Genomic DNA, 18,156 nt, shown 5'->3' with positions numbered 1-18,156 from the left:
ACAGAATAGGGGGCCATGGCCTCCTCCAGTGGGCTGAGATAAGAATGCCAGGAGAAAACACCACATCTAAGTGCATTTCCCTCCTGTGCCACAGCCCACGTGGGCTGCAAAGGAAATGAGATCCTTATGTTGCTAATTTGTTTATACTTTGCTGTGCTCTGCCTGAAGAAACAAGGCTTTGCTATGTAGCACTGAGACTAGAGATCTAGCTCATTCCCACAAGAGTCTGGTACCAGCTTCCTGGGGCGCGGAGGGGGGGGGGTGACGAGCAGATGAGGCTGACCACCAGAAAGGTCCTCTGAAAGTTTGGAGCTGCTGCTGTCTTGGGAGAACTGAGAAGGTTCGAGGCAGGATAGGGTTTTCCCTCTCCCTTGTCTTGATTGGATGGGTTGGAACCAAGACACCAATGCAAGCCAAATCTAAGCTCTGCTGGAGGGTAGTCTGGGCAGCCGGAAATGCTTAAGTCATTAGGACAGTTGGCTCACCCCCATGGGGCCAGCTGAGATAGAACATGAGTCTCATTCTCCACTGTGTATGGAAACTTAAGCCCAGAGAGCCATGGCCTTCTCTGGGGAGTCATACCCAGAAAGCAAGCCTCTTTCAAGTTAGCTCAGTCTCCATTCCAGACAGGTCACCGTGGCCATGTTCGTATCTCCAGCCATCAATCTCCTATATCAGTCCAGGAAGACTGGAAGAGGAGGGATCACAACTTGCTATGAGTCTAGCAGGAAGTCCACAGACTTGCTTAGGAATCTCACATTTCTTTCACTGTAGGATGGGGTCTTTATTCTCCCCTCCCCCATGTACATGCTTGTTCAGGGTTGACAGGAAAGGAGGCAGAAACGAGTGTGTAGCCTTCTCACGCAGCACTGCCAATTTTCTGAGTGTGACCAATGAGTCTAGGATTGAAGTTTTTGCTGGGTTTCTGGGGTTTAGGTCTGCACTTCAGTGGAGAAAGTTGCTAAATATCCTTCCAACACCCAAGACATGAGGATCCCTCTATGTCTGGCTCACCTGCCTTTCTAGAGCCAGAGCCACCCAGAAAAGGGGCCAGACATGTTAACTAGCCATATACTCTGATTATTAGCTGGTTTTCAGCTGAGGATTCATTTGGAAATGCTCCATCTTCACATTAGCTCACATAAGTAGTTTACTCCAGGGAGGAAAGGCAAGGTTCTGTGAGATGTGTGCCACATTAGAGGGGAGCTTGGAGAAATCTGAAGGAAACCATGTGGTCTCTTAAAGATATAGAAAGTGAGGCCCAGACAGGCAAAAGATGCTCTTCAACTACTCCAAAGCAATTCAATGGTCAAAGCAGGACTGAAGCTGAGATCTACGACTCCTCACAATATTTTGGAACTTTGGGTACTTTTGGGTACTCTTTTGGGTGTGTGTGTGTATTATTTATTGCATATGTATCCTGCAGACTCCACATAAAGTGAGTTGCATTGGACTCTGCATCTTAGGAGAAAGGTCTTTGAGGGCCCTACATGACCAGGGCCACAGAGGATTCTGCAGTGAGAACAGTGCTTATAGCTAAAGCCCCAAGAAAGAAGCCAATTCTCAGCCTTGGAAAAGTAGCCAGCAACTGAGGCCTTACCTGGTGAAGGAGCTGGTGTGGAGGCCAATGAAAGCAACAGCAGCCCCGGTGGTGGCTGTGATTCGGCAGCCCAAACGGTCAGTGAATATACTCACAATGGGAGAACAGAAGAAGATCATGCCCATAGCAAGGGCTCCAACCCATGCTGCAGAGAAAAGAAGCACAGAGACACCAGAGGTTACTGTTGTGTCTAGTGATGCCTCTTGTTCTTTCCCTGCCTTTCCATGGTGGCACTGATAATCAGAGTGGTATGCAAACAGAGGTGAAATAAGAAACAGGATTGAAATGTGGGTGCCTGAATTGGACTAGTCAGTTCTGTAACATCCCCTAGCAGGGATGCTAGGCCAGACATGTAGCTTCAGGAATTGAGATGCTTGGATTTGAGGGTGAGGAGGGTAAAGGGCAAGCTTTAGGATTTGGAGCAGAAATCTAAATGCTAAAAATCTTAATATGAAGATTAAGGACCAGGAAAAGATCATAGCAAAAAAAAAAATGCCTTCTGGAATTGAACTAGAATATAGAGTATATTCAGGGGCCATTTGAAGATCTCCAGAGATGCTATGTAAGCTGGCCATGAGCCCACATGCTGAAGTCCATCACCAAAGCTCACGTTTGGCAAATCTCTCACCTCCAAACTCGAATGAGTTTATCTTGTTTTCAAGGATACGTATCTGTACCAGTCCTCACCTAGGAGGACTGGTGCCCTTTTACTCACATTCTTCCAGCCCATTTCCCCTTGCTCAGCCCTCAGAAGGAGAGCCCAAGTTTTTTGTTTGTTTAAAAGCTGTTATCGGGTTTCATCTTGAGCCACTCTCTTCTAGGTTAAATAATCTTAGTTCCTTTAAACTTTTCTTTTCAGCTTCAATTTACTTTTGTAACTCTGTAATTATTTTCAGAGTCCTTCTCTGAACTCGTTCCAGGACTTCATCATCATCATCATCAAAAAGCATTCAGCGTGTGTCACCTGAGCAAGGGCGCTGGGCCAGTTTCTTTCTCCTTCCAAGTGAACAGCCCCAAGTGAGCCAGAGGGAAAGGCCACTCCACTGCCTGTGCCTGCCAGTGCCTTATGCTTTAGCACCAAATAAGACGTTCTCACGAATCACCTTCACTTTGCTAGGCTTTTGTTCTGAGCTCTAGCTGCCTGGCTTCAAAATTCCTGGCCCACGACAGCAGGGAATCTGGACTTACATGTCAGTTTCACCCATTATGATACGTGGGACCCTGAGAAATCACACAATGCTTCCCTAATCAAATTTCCCACTTAGGGGGTGGAGATTAAAATTCTTCTTGTGCTTTCCCCCAAAGTGTTTCCTTGGCAATATTGGGGACTAAACACAAGGATTCATACTGCTAGGTAAGTTCTGCACCACTCAGCCACAGTACCAGCTCTGTCCTCAAAGTGCTTTCAAATAAAACAACCATCACATGTAATCCTATGTAGAAGAGAGCTTTGGAAATGTTAAGAAAAACAAATAGAACAAATAGAACAAATCAATGCAACATGGACCATAGCCTTAAATGCATAAAAAAGTATAAAAGTATACTTTTAAAAGTATAAAACTTCTGGAAGACACTATAGTGTCTCATAGAATGTTCATATAAAGTATAGCCTATAAGTGAAACATTGGTCACTAGACTTTATCAAAATTAATGTATCCTTAGAAAACCAACCAACCAAAGTCTGATGTAGCCCAAGCTGTCCTGAAACTAACCACCTCTCCCAACCAGTGTGTACAGTTAGGCCTTTAATGTCCTTAGTCTCAGGGGGAGGGGCTAGAGGACATGGATGGGGCAGCTGAAGAGAGGGGTTTTCATCTACACAGCCAATAAGAAGCCATCATTCCTGATGGGTGCAGGCCTTCCAGTGTGTCTACTTTAAGGCCTCCTATGTTCCTGTATAATCCCTCACCCACTGCTATGTAAGTAAGCCTAATAAATTTATTTGTTTCCCAGGGTGAACATTGGTGGAATCTTAATTCAGTTTGCCAGTGGGACCTTAAGAAAAGGGACAGACATTGTTTACTTTTCTTCCAGGGAAGGAATCCTAGCAACATGAGATTATAGATTTGCATTACCACATTCAGCTTAAAACTTCTGTGCTTTTATTAAAAAAAAAAAAGTTATGATGGCCAGAGAGATGGCTTAGCCAGGAAAAACATTTGCTTCACAAGCCTGATGACTTGCATTCCCAGAACTCATGTAAAAACTGGACACTGTATCACTTGTCTTTAATTCTAGTATTCTCCAGTGAGATGGGAGGAGAATCTCCTAAAACTCATGAGCTAGCTAGCACAGTGTGCACCATGGTCACAAACAACAAGAGAGAGCCTTCATCAGACACGGTGGAGAGTGAGGGCTGACACCCAGAGCTGTCTGTCCTCTGACCTCCGCATGCATGTACCTGCACACACAAACATGTGTACACACACATCACACATATCCGAAATAAATATTAAAAGTTATGAAAACAAAAAGGCACGTAATAGATTGGAAAATATTTGCAACATATATATCTGGCAAAATATACATCCAGCACACAAGTTTGAGTGAATTATTACAATTCAACAGGAAGAATACAAAGAATTCAATTTAAAATAGAGACAAGCCGGGCGGTGGTGGCGCATGCCTTTAATCCCAGCACTGGGGAGGTAGAGGCAGGTGGATTTCTAAGTTCGAGGCCAGCCTGGTCTACAAAGTGAGTTCCAGGACAGCCAGGGCTATACAGAGAAACCTTGTCTTGAAAAAACCAAACCAAACCAAACCAAACAAAAAACAAAAACAACACCAAACAACCCAGAGACAAAAGTCTTGAACACACATCATACACATACACACAAAACGAACACCAATTAAGCCCATGAAAAGTTGATAAATATTTTTAATCATCTGGGAAATGCATATTAAAGCTACAGTGAGAGTCAGGAATGAGCTGGTAAATAGCCTGTAATTGTAGAACTTGAAAAGCTGAGGTAGGAAGAGTAAGACTTCAAAGCCAGCTTCGGTCACATGGTAAGACGTTCTCTCAGAACAGCAAAACCAACCAACCAACCAACCAAATACACAGGAAACCTCACAATGACACAGCCCTTCCACATCCACTAAGAAGACTACCTATGAAATGGTTAATACTATTGGGAGGATATAGAGGAGCTGGAAATCTCATGCACGGCTGGCGGAAATGAAAAATTCTAGACTCACTTTGGAAAATAGCTTGACAACTTCTCATGAAGCCGGTCATGCACTTAACATATCTCACCGAAATCCTACTCTTAATATTTATGTCTATACAAGGGATGAAGGTGTTACTCAGACAGTCATTACCTACCATGTACCAGGTCCTGGGTTTGGTGCCTAGTACTACCAGAGGGGGAACAAACCCCAAAACAATCCAATGACCCTAGTTATCAATAATTATAGTATGTTCTTTTCATAATTGCTAAAACCTGACAACAATTCACATATACTGGTAAAATAAGAAATAAATTCATATATGTTAATACTGCAAAACACAGCACACCCACGTATAGTAATAAACTAGTGATACACAAAGCAACTTGGACAGTTCTCAAAGGCATTATGGGGACAGAAAAACAAAGAGAAGATGAATGTGAGATTTATTAGAGAGGGACAGTAGTGAACATTTTGAGGTGACTGTGGTAGTTCTTTTTTGAGGGTGTATGGTTTTTGGGAGTAACTGTTTTCTAAGCAAACTGCCATCTTGGGCTATTCAGCTGCATCCCCTTGGAAAAGATCATCCCAGGTGTGCTTGTCGATGGATTACACCCCAGCACAAAGGCGCAGAGAGGAACATGCATTGAGAATTTTGGAAGTTCGGTTTGTTTAACAATACAGAAATATTATTAGAACGTGCTTTTATTTTAATCCCAGGTGTAGAGATGTGGCTCTGCTTTAGACTGTCCACAGCAGCTGACTATGATTTGCCTCGTGCTCTAACAGAGATAAAGTTTTGCCAGTTGTAGATAGTTTCTGCAGTTGTGTGACATTTGGAATTCTGGGAACTTTTCAGAGGGTATGTAAACGCTAGAGCTCCAAGATGTGGGGTGTGTGGCTTTTGATCATTCAGGTTGGTTGTAGTTTGTTGATAGTCATGCTCAAAGAAGAAAGGAAAGAAGAAAGAAATTAGATTCAAGGATCTTTCTCTTTCTCCCCCTTCTTTCTTCCCTCTCTCCCTCCCTCTTTCCATCTCCTATCCTTCTTTCTCTCCTATCTAGTGATAGGGGGTGAAGTGTGGGGTGATATAAGGTGGCAAACAGAAGAACCCACAATATAGCAAAGACCAGTTACAGGGACACGGGAGTCTTACTGGAGTATCCTGTTTCTTACTACCTGTTGTACACAATGCTACCTTAATTGTCCATGGCCTAGGGAAGCAAAAATAAATGGGTGCAGCCACATAGTTTCATCTATGTGACTGTGTAAAACTCCCCATCTCTGTTGGGTAAGGCTTTTTCTGTTGTGGGAAGAGCACCCACGCCCCTCTAAGTAATTCTTCATCTATGCTCTATAAGGAAGCCCAATAAACTCATTGATTCCCCAGAATGAACTTTGGTAGGATCATGTCTTGGTTTGTTGTTAGTAGCCTAGGAGAAGGGGTAGACATTATTTATGTCTCACCCTGGGAAGGAATTTTAGCAGCAGTGGTTCAGTGGTAGTGTGTGTTAGCTTGTATGAGAACATAAAAACTGAGCATAGCTGGGTGATGGTGGCTCACGCCTTTAATCCCAGCACTTGAGAGGCAGAGGCAGGCAGATTTCTGAGTTCGAGGCCAGTCTGGTTTACAAAGTTAGTTCCAGGACAGCCAGGGCTACACAGAGAAACCCTGTCTCGAAACACACACACACACACACACACACACACACACACACACACACACACACACTGTTCTATCCTGACTTAAAAATACCTCAGTTGCATCATGAAGAAAAAACTATTAATTCAGTAAGTTGTCTTTCAGACACTCTATAACTGAGCTCTTCTGGATATCTACAGTACAGTGAAAACTGATAAAAATATCTTTTGTATTGTCCAAGGAAGTTTACACTTTATTTGACATAGCTTTTAAAATTAATCTAATTTTCGAAAACTTAAAAATTGAAACAACAATTGATTTACAGAAAACAGTCAAGGCAGCTCAGAGAGCATCCCATGAATCATTTACCTAATTTTCCTTTATGTAACTGTAGTGCAATATTAAAATGAGGAAACCAACAGTGGTGTGATACATGCTAATAGTCCATGTCCTTTCATTATGCAAAGATCCCTATCACAGTTAAGATGCACAACTATTCCAACATCACAAAGATTCTCCTTTTTACCATCTATTTATAGTCATGCCAGATGTTCTTGCTACCATCCCTGATTCCTAACAACACCCACTAACTTCTATTGTATCTTCATAACATTTTTATTTTGAGAAAGTTACATAAGCGGAGCATGGTGACACATACTTGTCATCCTAGCACTTGAGATTCAGAGGCAGGAGGATCAGGAGTTCAAGGCCAGCCTAAGTTACATACTGAGTCCAAGTTCTGCCTGGTATCCATGATACCCTGTCTCAAAAACCCCAAAATACTAAAATGAAAGTTGTATAAATACAGACATGATCTTTGAAATTACTTTTAAAGGTTCTGAACAGCAAAGGAAATAATCACCAGAGTGAAGATACAACCACAGAATGGGACAAAAATCTTTGCCATGTATATTTCAGAATTATATAGCTCTCTATTCAGACTAATATATCAGACAGAGAATTACTATCTAAAACATGTAAAGAACTACAAAAGTTAAATACCAATCCCAATTATCCAATCTATAAATGTATCAATGAACTAAATAGTTTTCAAAGGAAGAAAGATAAGCAATGAATAAATGCTTGAAAGTAAGAAATGGTGACACAAGCTTGTAATTTCCATACTTGTGAGGTGGAAGCAGGAGGATAGGGAGTTCAAACTCATTCTCAACTACATAGTGAGTCAGACGGGAAACAGAGACTTACGCAAGAACCCCTCACCAACAATAGCAACAAAAACAAACTTGAAAAGTGTTTAGCATCATTATCCATCAAGGGAGTGCAAATTTAAATAATAGCTTTGAGCATTCATCTCATCCTAACCAGAATGGCTATTCTGATTATCTATTCTGAAAACAAACAAATGCTGGAGAGGATATGGGGAAAGGAACATGTACACACTGCTGGTGGGAGTGTAAACTGGTGCAGAGAGCATGGAAATTTGTATGACTGTTTTTTCAAACCCTAAAAATCAGTCTGCCATATATCTTGTATACCATTCCTGGGCATACATCCAAGTGAGTCTAATCCAACAGACCACAGAGAGACTTGCACATCCATAGTCACAATCTCTAGAATATGGAACCAGCATAGATGTCCACCAACAGAATGGATTAAAAAATGTGGTACATTTACACATTAGAATTTTATTCAGTCTTAAAGAAAAAAAGAATGGAACTGAAAATGTGTATGCTATGTGAAAAAAGCCAGATATAGAAAACAACAACAAACAAAACCAAATACTATCATGACCTGTGTGGGTGGGACTTGACTTGACTAGGAGCAAGTGAAGAACAGATACACAAACAGATATGCATATAGAAAAGCTGGGGTTGGGTGAGCTATGTGCATTCTGATGGAGATACACCAGCTACCAGAGCAATCCAGAACCTCAGTGTATTTATTATATGTAGCACAGAAGGGAGGAGTTAGTTAATCTCTTAAGATATCTTTGTAGGTGAGTAGTGTCCCACTGTAAACACCTGGGAGGAGGTATTTACTGGTCCGGTTGGTGGTGTGAACCTGGGAGAGCAGAGGGGGACCTAAAAATGAAGTGGGTGAAAGCTTTATGCAATGGCTAACTTTATTCAGAGCATCAGGCAATTTATATCCTGAAGAGGAATCACACGAGTAAGGTGTTCAATCACAGGAACAAGGCAGAGGTGGCAAAACCACGTTTTTCCATAGAAGCACATGAATAACAACAGCTGAAGTAAACTCACTCTTAGCTGCTACACCTCAGACCTCAGGAAGTGCACAAAAACACAGTCCAAGAACAGGTCTGTGTTTTTAAAGAAACTGAGGTCACAAGACTCTTGTCTTGTACTCTCGAGGGTTTCTCACAAGCACTGAGAATACCTTTCCCATGACTCCATTCTTAGACTGTGTTCTGACCAAGAGGGAGCTGCGGTTGCTAGCTTTTGCACACACTGATCCAGCATTCATAAACACTAGAACTTGCAGCACACTGTCCACATTCATATTCAGACCCGGGGAAGGCTTTGCCATCTCGCTGAGTCTCACTCACAGGTGAGAAGAACTTTGCCCTTCCTGTGGAAATGAGGCGTTGGTCCTTGACTTGCCTGTGCCCACGTCAACAATACTCATTTATTCATGGATTCCTCGGCTCCCCACACCCGTGCCCTCTCCTATTTCTTAGATGTTCATAATGGATCTTCACAGTTAGTCCAGGGGCGGTTCACAGCAATGCTGGACACCCAACTGTGGAGAGAAAAACAAAACACGTAGCCTCTGGCCTGGGGTTATTTGAGCTCAAAGCTGGAAAAAATGTGAAAACCAGTAAGACACCCCAGCCCCCGCACTCCCCCTGCAATGTGCCTTTCTCGGGGCTGCTTTTAAAAGCTGAGCCACAACAAACAGCTACCACCAGCTCACCAAGGCAGTGAACTGCAAGCTGCAGCTCAGGATTCTCTATCCCAGAAGGGTCGCACAGCTGTGATCTGGAAGGAGGTGGGCTGTAAAATATAAGTCTAATTCTTCCTGGCAGGGTGACTCTCAGCAACAAGTCTCCCCCCACTCCTTGTTAAGCAATTTCCTCCTAACCCTTAAGATGGCTATGTTAATTAGTTGGTAAACTTGCAAAGAGTAACATAATTGGTTCCCAGCCCCTTCAGAGCCAAAGGGGCAATGTCTAGAAGCTGGACTCCTTAGGGATCCATTGTCACAGAACTTGCCCCTCTATGAGGAAACGCAGGGGTTTAAGACTTTACAAACCCAAAGAGAAAATTGGAATGCTCTCAGGTCCTTTGGTCATAGAGTAATCCTTCTCCCATGTCCTCTCAAGCAGCCAAACTTACTGGCCATTCTTCAGGAAACCAAAGGCATATGTCCTAAACCTAATTCAAAATGATGAAGCTACAATGCTTTTACCCTTCCATATGTCCTTAAAATCCCCTTGAATTTATTGACATAAAATGTCAGAGCACTAACATGTATCTACCTATCTTCAGATACTATTTGTCCATGTCTTAACACTAACATTAACAACTGTGCTCCCTTCTTTTCTTTATTTTTATTCTTTTTCTTTGCCTTTATTCTTGTGCTTCTCTAGGGAGTGGTCCCTCGTCTGACTAATGTGAATTTCTAATACTGGAGACATAACTGATTCAGGCTCCACTCATCATAACTCCCATGCCCCAAGTGGGCGCCTTGACCTGACTAGGGTAGTGTGGAAATGAAGAAAGAACACACACACACACACACACACACACACACACACACACACACACACACTCATGAAAAAAAAGAGCTGGGGTTAGGTGGGTTGTGTGCACTCTGGTGGAGAGCACCAACAGTTGGTAGCAACCTAGAACCTTAGCCTGTTTATTATGTACAGCACAACACAGCAGGGGAGTTAGCTATCCTCCATAGGAGGTCTCAGTATATAAGCAGTCTCAGACTGTGAAAGTCTGGGAGGCAGCAGTTACTAGTTTTTGCATGAACTGGTCAGTCATTTGCACTCCAACCTGAGGAAGGTTTTGCCATCCCTGTGAGTCTCACAGCTTGGCCATTCCCATGGGTCTGAGGCACTGGTCCTTGACATGGTTGTGCCCATGCTAACAATACACATTCACACAGGGCTTTCTCACTTCCCAACAAAATACCTCATATTTTTTCTTCTCTAAGGAGATGGAAGTTTGTAAAAACTTGAATGTGTGTCTGTAAGTGTGTGTATGTGATGTAACTTTTATTCACCAGATATAATTGTTGTCTCTGAGACTTACTTCTGAATAAGCTCACCCTTTCTAGTTTTTTCCGATCTCTGACTGGCTGGTTCAACTCAGCTGTTCTGGCTCAAACTCCTCTCCAAGTGGACAAATTCAAACTAGCTTCTCTGCTTCTGACTGAATTGCTCTGTTTGGCCTCATAGTAACTGGCAATCTGTTCTAATCTTCTGGCTCCTTCTCATTCTCTGTCTCATTCTGTCTTCACCTGCAACCTGTCTCTCTAAAACTGTTCCAGTAAAACTGCCCCCCGCCCCCACACTGCTCTCTTTCCTGTCTGTTCTCATAAGACTTGGGCATATCTTATCTCTGACTCATTTTTTCAAATCTGTCACTTGGTATGCCCATCAACTAGATGTCATTTTCAAATATGGCTGCTTTCCTCTAAATGTGTGTGCTTAGTTTTAAGAAGTTCGGCTATAATGTGACATAGATTGCTTGGAGTTTATCCTCTGGAATTTACTCTGTTCTATTTTTTCTAACCCATTTTCTTTCTGCTGATCAGATCAGATATTTTTTTCCACTTCTGGTTCTCCCAGGTCTGCCCCCTGCTCTGGTGATGCCCCCAAGTTCAATCTGTATTGCTCATATGCTCTCTGGAACATGGTTATTACATCCTTATTACAATTTTTAATAGTTGTCTTTGATAGTTATCTAGACTGTTACTTTTGGGTGGTGGGGTAGGATTGTCACAAAAGCCATCTATGCTGTTATTGATCATAGACATCAACCTGGCCTCAGGTGGCTGCTCAGGTCACTCACACCAACGTGGCTTCCAATATGTAGTTAATTTTTATTGGTCTATCTTCAAGTTTATTAATTTCTTCCTTTGTCTTCTTTATTCTGCTATGGAGTTCATCCAGTAAGACTTATTTGATTCTGATCATCGTATTTTTTCAATTCTAGAAATTTTCTTTGTTTTCTGTTTATAGCTCATGTTTGTTAAGATATTGCATTTCTCATTTCTTTCATGATTTATTGTAATAGCTTGTTAAGTACTTTTTATAATAGGTGCTTTAACATCCTTATTTGTTGATATATTGTATTTCTTATTTCTTTCAAGAGTTATTGTAATGGCTTGTTAAGTACTTTTTATAATAGGTGCTTTAACTTCCTTGCCAGATAAGCCTCACTTTTGTGTCATCTTGGTATTGTCAATTAGTGGTCTTTTTTTCCACGAAAGGTATAATCTTTCTGCCCTTGGTGTGACAAAAGATTTTCTGTTTTATCCTGGACATTTTTGGATATGATAAGTCTCAGGATCTTATAAGATCATCTGTTTTTAGCAGGCTTCCTTTGAGAACTTGCCAGTCAAATACTATCTCATTGCTGCCAAATAGGGATAGAAATCCATGTTCTCTGGTCAGCTGCCATTATTAGAAACCTTGGGGAAGAAAGGTGCCTTGTTATTTCTGAGGAGGGACACATGTTTCAACATCACCACTAGACTACATCTGGGAAGGATAGGGGTCCCTTGGCACAGTTTCCTGTGTGACTTCAATTAACATTACACTGATGGTGAAAGTCCCAATATCCTCTTTGGCCTTAACGGACACCACCTTGGCATCTTTCCAGAAACAGGGGGCGGTGTGATCAGAGGTTACAGTCTGGCAAAGGTGAAAGCTCACTTTTTCTACATGGGCTCTACTAACACTGTGGGGGAGGGGGAGGGCCTTGTTACTGGTTCACAACTCAGTTTTCTCTGACCCCACCCAGCTGTGCAAGGCAAACATTTTAGGGATACTGTGTTACAGCTGAGAGTATAAAAGTTTAGGCTCCTTGTTAGATTTTTGTTCATAAAGGATGAGTGGGATACATTTCCCCCTAGGGCATTCAGCTGGAGTGGATGAGTCAATGTTCGGCTAAGATACCTCTTTCCTGGTCCTTTAAGGAGAAATTGGGCTTCTCTCAGAGCTTCTTTGTCTGCCGCCATTGGCATTTCTAGGTTGCTGGCTTCATAGTGCCACATTTAAGATACATGAAGCAAAAACAAACAAACAAAACCCCAATAACAAAAAACAGACAAATAACCTAGGAGATTCACTTCATGCCATTCCTCCAGCTCTGAAGTCTGTATTATTTTACTGAACAATTACTTAACACAGTCTCTGACTCACACACATGTCTATCCTACAGACATTGATTGGAACACATTAATGATGCAGAGATACAGTCACAAGGACCTGATGGTAGGTTCAATATGGAACACACTGTCTTTTTTCAGAACTGGGGACTGAATGCAAGGCTTTGCTCATGCTAGATAAGTATTCTACCCCTAAACCCCTAAACTATTATCCCTATTCAGGGATATATATATATATATATATATATATATATGTGTGTGTGTGTGTGTGTGTGTGTGTGTTTGGTTTTGTTTTTTGAGGCAGGGTTTCTCTCTATAGCCCTGGCTGTCCTGGAACTCATTCTGTAGATCAGGCTGGCCTCAAACTCAGAAATCCACCTGCCTCTGCCTCCCAAGTGCTGGGATTAAAGGCATTCGCCACTACTGCTTGGCCCAGGGATATGCTTTAAAAACTGTGCAGTATGGGCTGGAGAGATGGCTCAGTGGTTAAGACTGCTCTTCCAAAGGCCCTGACTTCAATTCCCAGCAACCACATGGTGCCTCATAACCATCTATAATGGGATCTGATGCCTTCTTCTGGTGTGTCTGAAGACAGCTACAGTGTACTCATATAAATAAACTAAATAAATCTTAAAAGAAATCCTGTACAGTACTGGATAATGAATAACGGGATTCATCCCTGGGCAAGGCAAAATGGTCACCCTTGAAGCCACGTACATACAAACAACAAAAACAAATTCAGTAGGCTACATTTCTCTCTCCCCCACCCCTCCATGGAAGAACATAGGAGAGGTTATAGGGAGGGAATATGATGGATGGAGGGGCTGGAGAGAAGAAAGGAAAGATGGAAGCAATGTAAGTATGTTCTTAATAAAATATAAAAATAAATAAAAATAAACTTAATAAAGAAATAAATTGGGCAATAAAGTTTTATAAAATGCAAATGCTTGGCTAGGATAAAGTTTCCTTCCTTGTTCCTTGAGACAGGCTCTTGTATAGTCCTAACTGGATTTGAACTTGTAATTTAGCCGAGGCTGAGCTTTAACTCCTGATCCTTCTGGCTTTACCTCCAAAGGGCTGAAATTACAGATGTAGGCCACTGGTCCCAGGTAAATTTTCTATTTAAAAAATTTCAAAGGAGTCAAACATTCTAAGTGAAAGAAAAAAATTTTAAGTTAAAACAAAGAAATATAGCCTGCTACATCAGTACCTGAAGAATAGCATGGTATGACACATGACTTACGGGCCCTTACTAGGGAAGTTACCAGCAAGAGTCAAGATGATGATGATGATGATGATGATGATTGTGACGACGAGGACAGTTATGAGCATATTGACAGTAAATGAGCATTCTTTGTCCTTTGTTGTTATGACACTCAATTTCCTTTATTTTATAAATGCAGGGATAGCAGAAGTTTTCTAGAAATGACAGTCAAAGCTAGGGAGTTTCTAACTATTGTTCCCCATAATTACCTCTGCTTTTAGATGGGCAAGACAAAGAAATTTTGACAAAGCAGTTGAGCTTGTGGGAGAGTTGGGAAGGATAAAATAAATGTTCTATCTTTCTAAAGAGACTGGGAAAAATTAGGGGTGGAACCCATAACTTTCCACGAGGCAGAAAGCATTATTTTCAACCCACAGCTGCATTGCGAAGCAAGTGCCTAATTACCGAAATAAATGTTCTGTTCAACAGAATCCCAGACTTTGAAGATGAACTATATTTAAATATCTCATCCATTCCTTTCACTCAGTAGTCTCACAGTTCTTTTTAACCTGATCCACTACCCCCAGGTTAGTGAGCACCCCCCCCCCCCCGCACCCAAGCTCATACTTGATGTGAACACAATGTTTGTATTCAGAGGACAGGCCTTTTATTTTTTCTGCCTAGCATCCTTGGGCTTTTGTTGAACCTGAACAACACAAAGTCAGAATCTTGGCCTTTTTAGTTGTACCCTGGACCAACTAGTCCTCAAAATTCTTTATCCTCCATTTTTCCCACTTAAGTGCTGAAATAGTGTTCTGGATCTTTACCCAGGCTCTCAAGCAAATGTCGTTGAAGTACAGAGAGACCTCTCACAAAAGAACTCAAATGTGGCCCAGATTTTTCATTCCTTAGTTAACAAAACTCAAGCTCTTCAAACTCCTCCATCCCTGGAGTTAAAATAGAGCAAGAGGTACTCCAAAAGCCAAACTCTGTAAATGTACTGCAGGCTTTTTTTTTCTTCCAAATTCCTGTTATTGTCAGAAACTAATGAAGGATCACAGCAGGGTAAGTGGGAGATGGAAGGAAGAGTTAAGGGGAGGTGACATGGAGGTAGAGGTAGGTTTATTCAAGAACCACCGTGCCTTCTAACAGGTTGCACAGTGTAAGGAAAGTCTAACAAACAGGGTTAAAGATTTTATAAGGCTTACTTAGACTCAGTTCTAAGTGGAGAGAATACCACCATGGGTTAGAGCCTATGTTTTTAGATATGGTGCCATTTTTGTCTTATTTCCCCACTTCTTCATAGTTCCCAGTACTTTGTGAAGAGTGTACATCTACATCAAATAAGTGAGGGTCACTGGAATTTTATAGGTGGAGCAGGTGGAGAGTATGGCAGGGGCTCAGGTCTCCGATTAAGGCATGTTGACACATCTGGCTAGGTGGTTAGCAGTCATTAATCAGATGCCTGAAAGCCTTATTTTAAAGGCATATTTAGGAGAAGGCAGTGAAGATACTTCTGGGGTCAGCTGGAGCTCCAGAGGGGAGAAACATCACACTCACAAGGACCAACCCCTGTCCTTATTCTCTCTGTGTCCAATGTCAGAGCTTCACATTATTTCTCCAGCCTTGGTCAGGGCCCAGTGTTAAGTGCTATGTAATCATTTTCTAAGTGAATAAATGAAAATTTCTTGCTCAAGGAAGATGGCTCCAAATCTTTTTCTATTTCCCTCCCCTCTTCTGTCCCTCCCATCCTCTCCCTCCTTCTCTTTCTTTCCTTTTTCCTTCCTTCCTTCCTTTCTTTCCTCCTCCTTCTCCTAAGTGTTTTGAGACAGGTTTTCTCTGTATAGCCCTGGCTGTCCCAGAACTTCCTGTGTTGACCATGCTGGTCTTGAACTCACAAAGTTCCGCCTGCTACTGCCTTGCAAACATTAGAATTAAGGGTGTGTACCACTACTGCCAGGGTTCTCTTCTGTTTCTTAAGCCCTGCTTCATTTTTGCAGTGCTTGTGGTAGAATCTAGGGCTTGTGCATGCTCAGCAAACACTCTATCACTGAACTCTGTCCTCAGCCCCCTTTATATATTTTCTGATATTGTATCAAACCACTCTTTCTCCAACTCTTAGTTCCTCTAAATCCATTTAATCACCATCTATTCATTGTGTTTGCTACTCAGCTCCAGACTTGCAGTGATTCCTGTGTTTAAAAAGTCACAAAGTTATCTTTATATTTGATCTTTAAATTTGATTCTCCTAGTGCTTTCTACACTTGGGGTTGTTTATTTTGTTTTCAAAATGCATTGGTTCTTTCTTATGTGGTACAGCAGACTGGAAAATAGCTTTTCCTGAACATTTAGTATTTAAACCAATGAATTTGTATCCTTCTACACTTTGTCTCAACATAGCTAAGTTGAATAGGCTACAACCTTATAGTTTCAAAGCCTTTCAAGCCAACAATATCATTGAAAATATTTTAATCCAGAAGGTCCAGTGACAGGCCTAAAGTGGGATCCAGCTCAAGGGGAGGTTCCAAGGCCTGACACTATTTTATTTTATTTTATTTTAGATTTTCGAGACAGGGTTTCTCTGTGTAGCCCTGGCTGTCCTGGAAGTCACTCTGTAGACCAGACTGGCCTCGAACTCAGAAATCCACCTGCCTCTGCATCCTAAGTGCTGGGATTAAAGGTGAGCGCCACCACTGCCCGGGTTAAGGCCTGACACTATTTCTGAGGCTATGGAGCACTCACAAAAAGGGACCTAGCATGACTGCCCTCCGAAAGACCCAACAAGCAGCAGAAAGAGTCTCAGAAGCAGATATTTGCACCCAACCAATGGTAATAAGCTGCTGATCCCTGTTGTTGACTTAGGGAAGGGTGAAAGAAGCTGAGGAGAAGGGTGATCCTGTAGGAGGACCAGCAGTCTCATTTAATCTGGACCCCTGAGACCTCTCAAACACTGGACAACCAAACAGACAGCATATACCAGCTGATATGAGGCCCCCAACACACATACATCAGAGGACTGCTGGGTCTGTGTTCATTTAGAGATGATGCACCTAACCCTCAAGAGACTGGAGGTCCCAGGGAGTTTAGAGGTCAGATGGGGTGGAGGTGAGGACATCCACGTGGAGACAGGAGGGGTTGGGAGGAGGTATGGGATGTGGAACAGTAGGAGGTTGGACAGGGGGTAGGGAATAAAATATGGAGTGCAAAAAATTAATTAATTATTAAAAAAAGAAAATTTAAACAGTCAATAAATAAATAAATAAATAAATGAAAAATCCAATGTGATCAGGATATCAATTGAATAAAAATATAGATTATAAATAATAATTATTATCTCATATCTCTTGATATTTTAGTTCTAACATAGTAATTATGTTATCATTTAGATAACATGGAGATGGGGGTGAGGGTGGGGAGGAGGTGTGGGATGTGGAGCAGTCGGAGGGTGGAAGGGGAGCTTGGGGAATGGAATATGGAATGTAAAAAAATAAATTAAAAAATATATATAAAAGGAAAAATTTTAATTCATACTCTATTATCTGGTCATTTAGTTTTGCTGAAATCTACTTCAATTTTTAGAGTAAAGAATCTAAGGAGTCTACTTCCTAACTTTACAGACTGAGACCCAGAGAGACACATTTAGGCCTATTCATGCCAAGTCTGAAATAGCAGGCTATGCCCAGTCTAAGTCCTTTGGGGTAACTGGGATATACTTAACAGCATATGGTATACTGCTTTTGCACCTCGGGCTTCATAGAATCACCAGTTATCTACTACACAGCTGACACAATGCTACAAATTATTTGACCCAAGTTTACCTTTTCTGGGAGAACTGTGAGTTGAAGAAGCTTCCTGAATTTTCCTCTGAGGAAGCTGGTTTACCCAATACAGACTCTGGCTATTAAACATTCATCTGAATGTGGGTATGAGAAAGAGAAAGGACACAGGCAGGCAGACAAACAGTACGGAAACAGGGAAAGAAGGGGTCTTCTCCGGACTGCGGAATCTTTTGGTGGTGTTCTCTTTCTTTCTTTCTTTCTTTCTTTCTTTCTTTCTTTCTTTCTTTCTTTCTTTCTTTCTTTCTTTCTTTCTTTCTTTCTTCTTTCTTTCTTTCTAGACAGGGTTTCTCTGTGTAGCCCTGGTTGACCTGGAACTCACTCTGTAGACCAGGCTCACCTTAAACTCAGAGATCCACCTGCCTCTGCCTTCCAAGTG

General features: G+C 41.8%; 1 protein-coding gene across 1 annotated transcript in view; it reads right to left on the bottom strand.

Annotated features, from left to right (window-relative positions):
• Slc16a2 (solute carrier family 16 member 2) overlaps nt 1–18,156 on the bottom strand; it is a 120,042-nt gene that overhangs the window by 13,293 nt on the left and 88,593 nt on the right. Inside the window, exon 2 of the mRNA XM_021153038.3 lies at nt 1,601–1,745. Coding sequence (XP_021008697.1) covers nt 1,601–1,745 — 145 coding nt within the window. The remainder of the gene's footprint in view (nt 1–1,600; nt 1,746–18,156) is intronic.

Source organism: Mus caroli, unplaced genomic scaffold, assembly GCF_978045245.1.
Source record: "Mus caroli unplaced genomic scaffold, Mus_caroli_1 scaffold_5, whole genome shotgun sequence".
NCBI lineage: Eukaryota > Metazoa > Chordata > Mammalia > Rodentia > Muridae > Mus > Mus caroli.
This window is presented reverse-complemented; position numbering and strand designations above follow the sequence as displayed.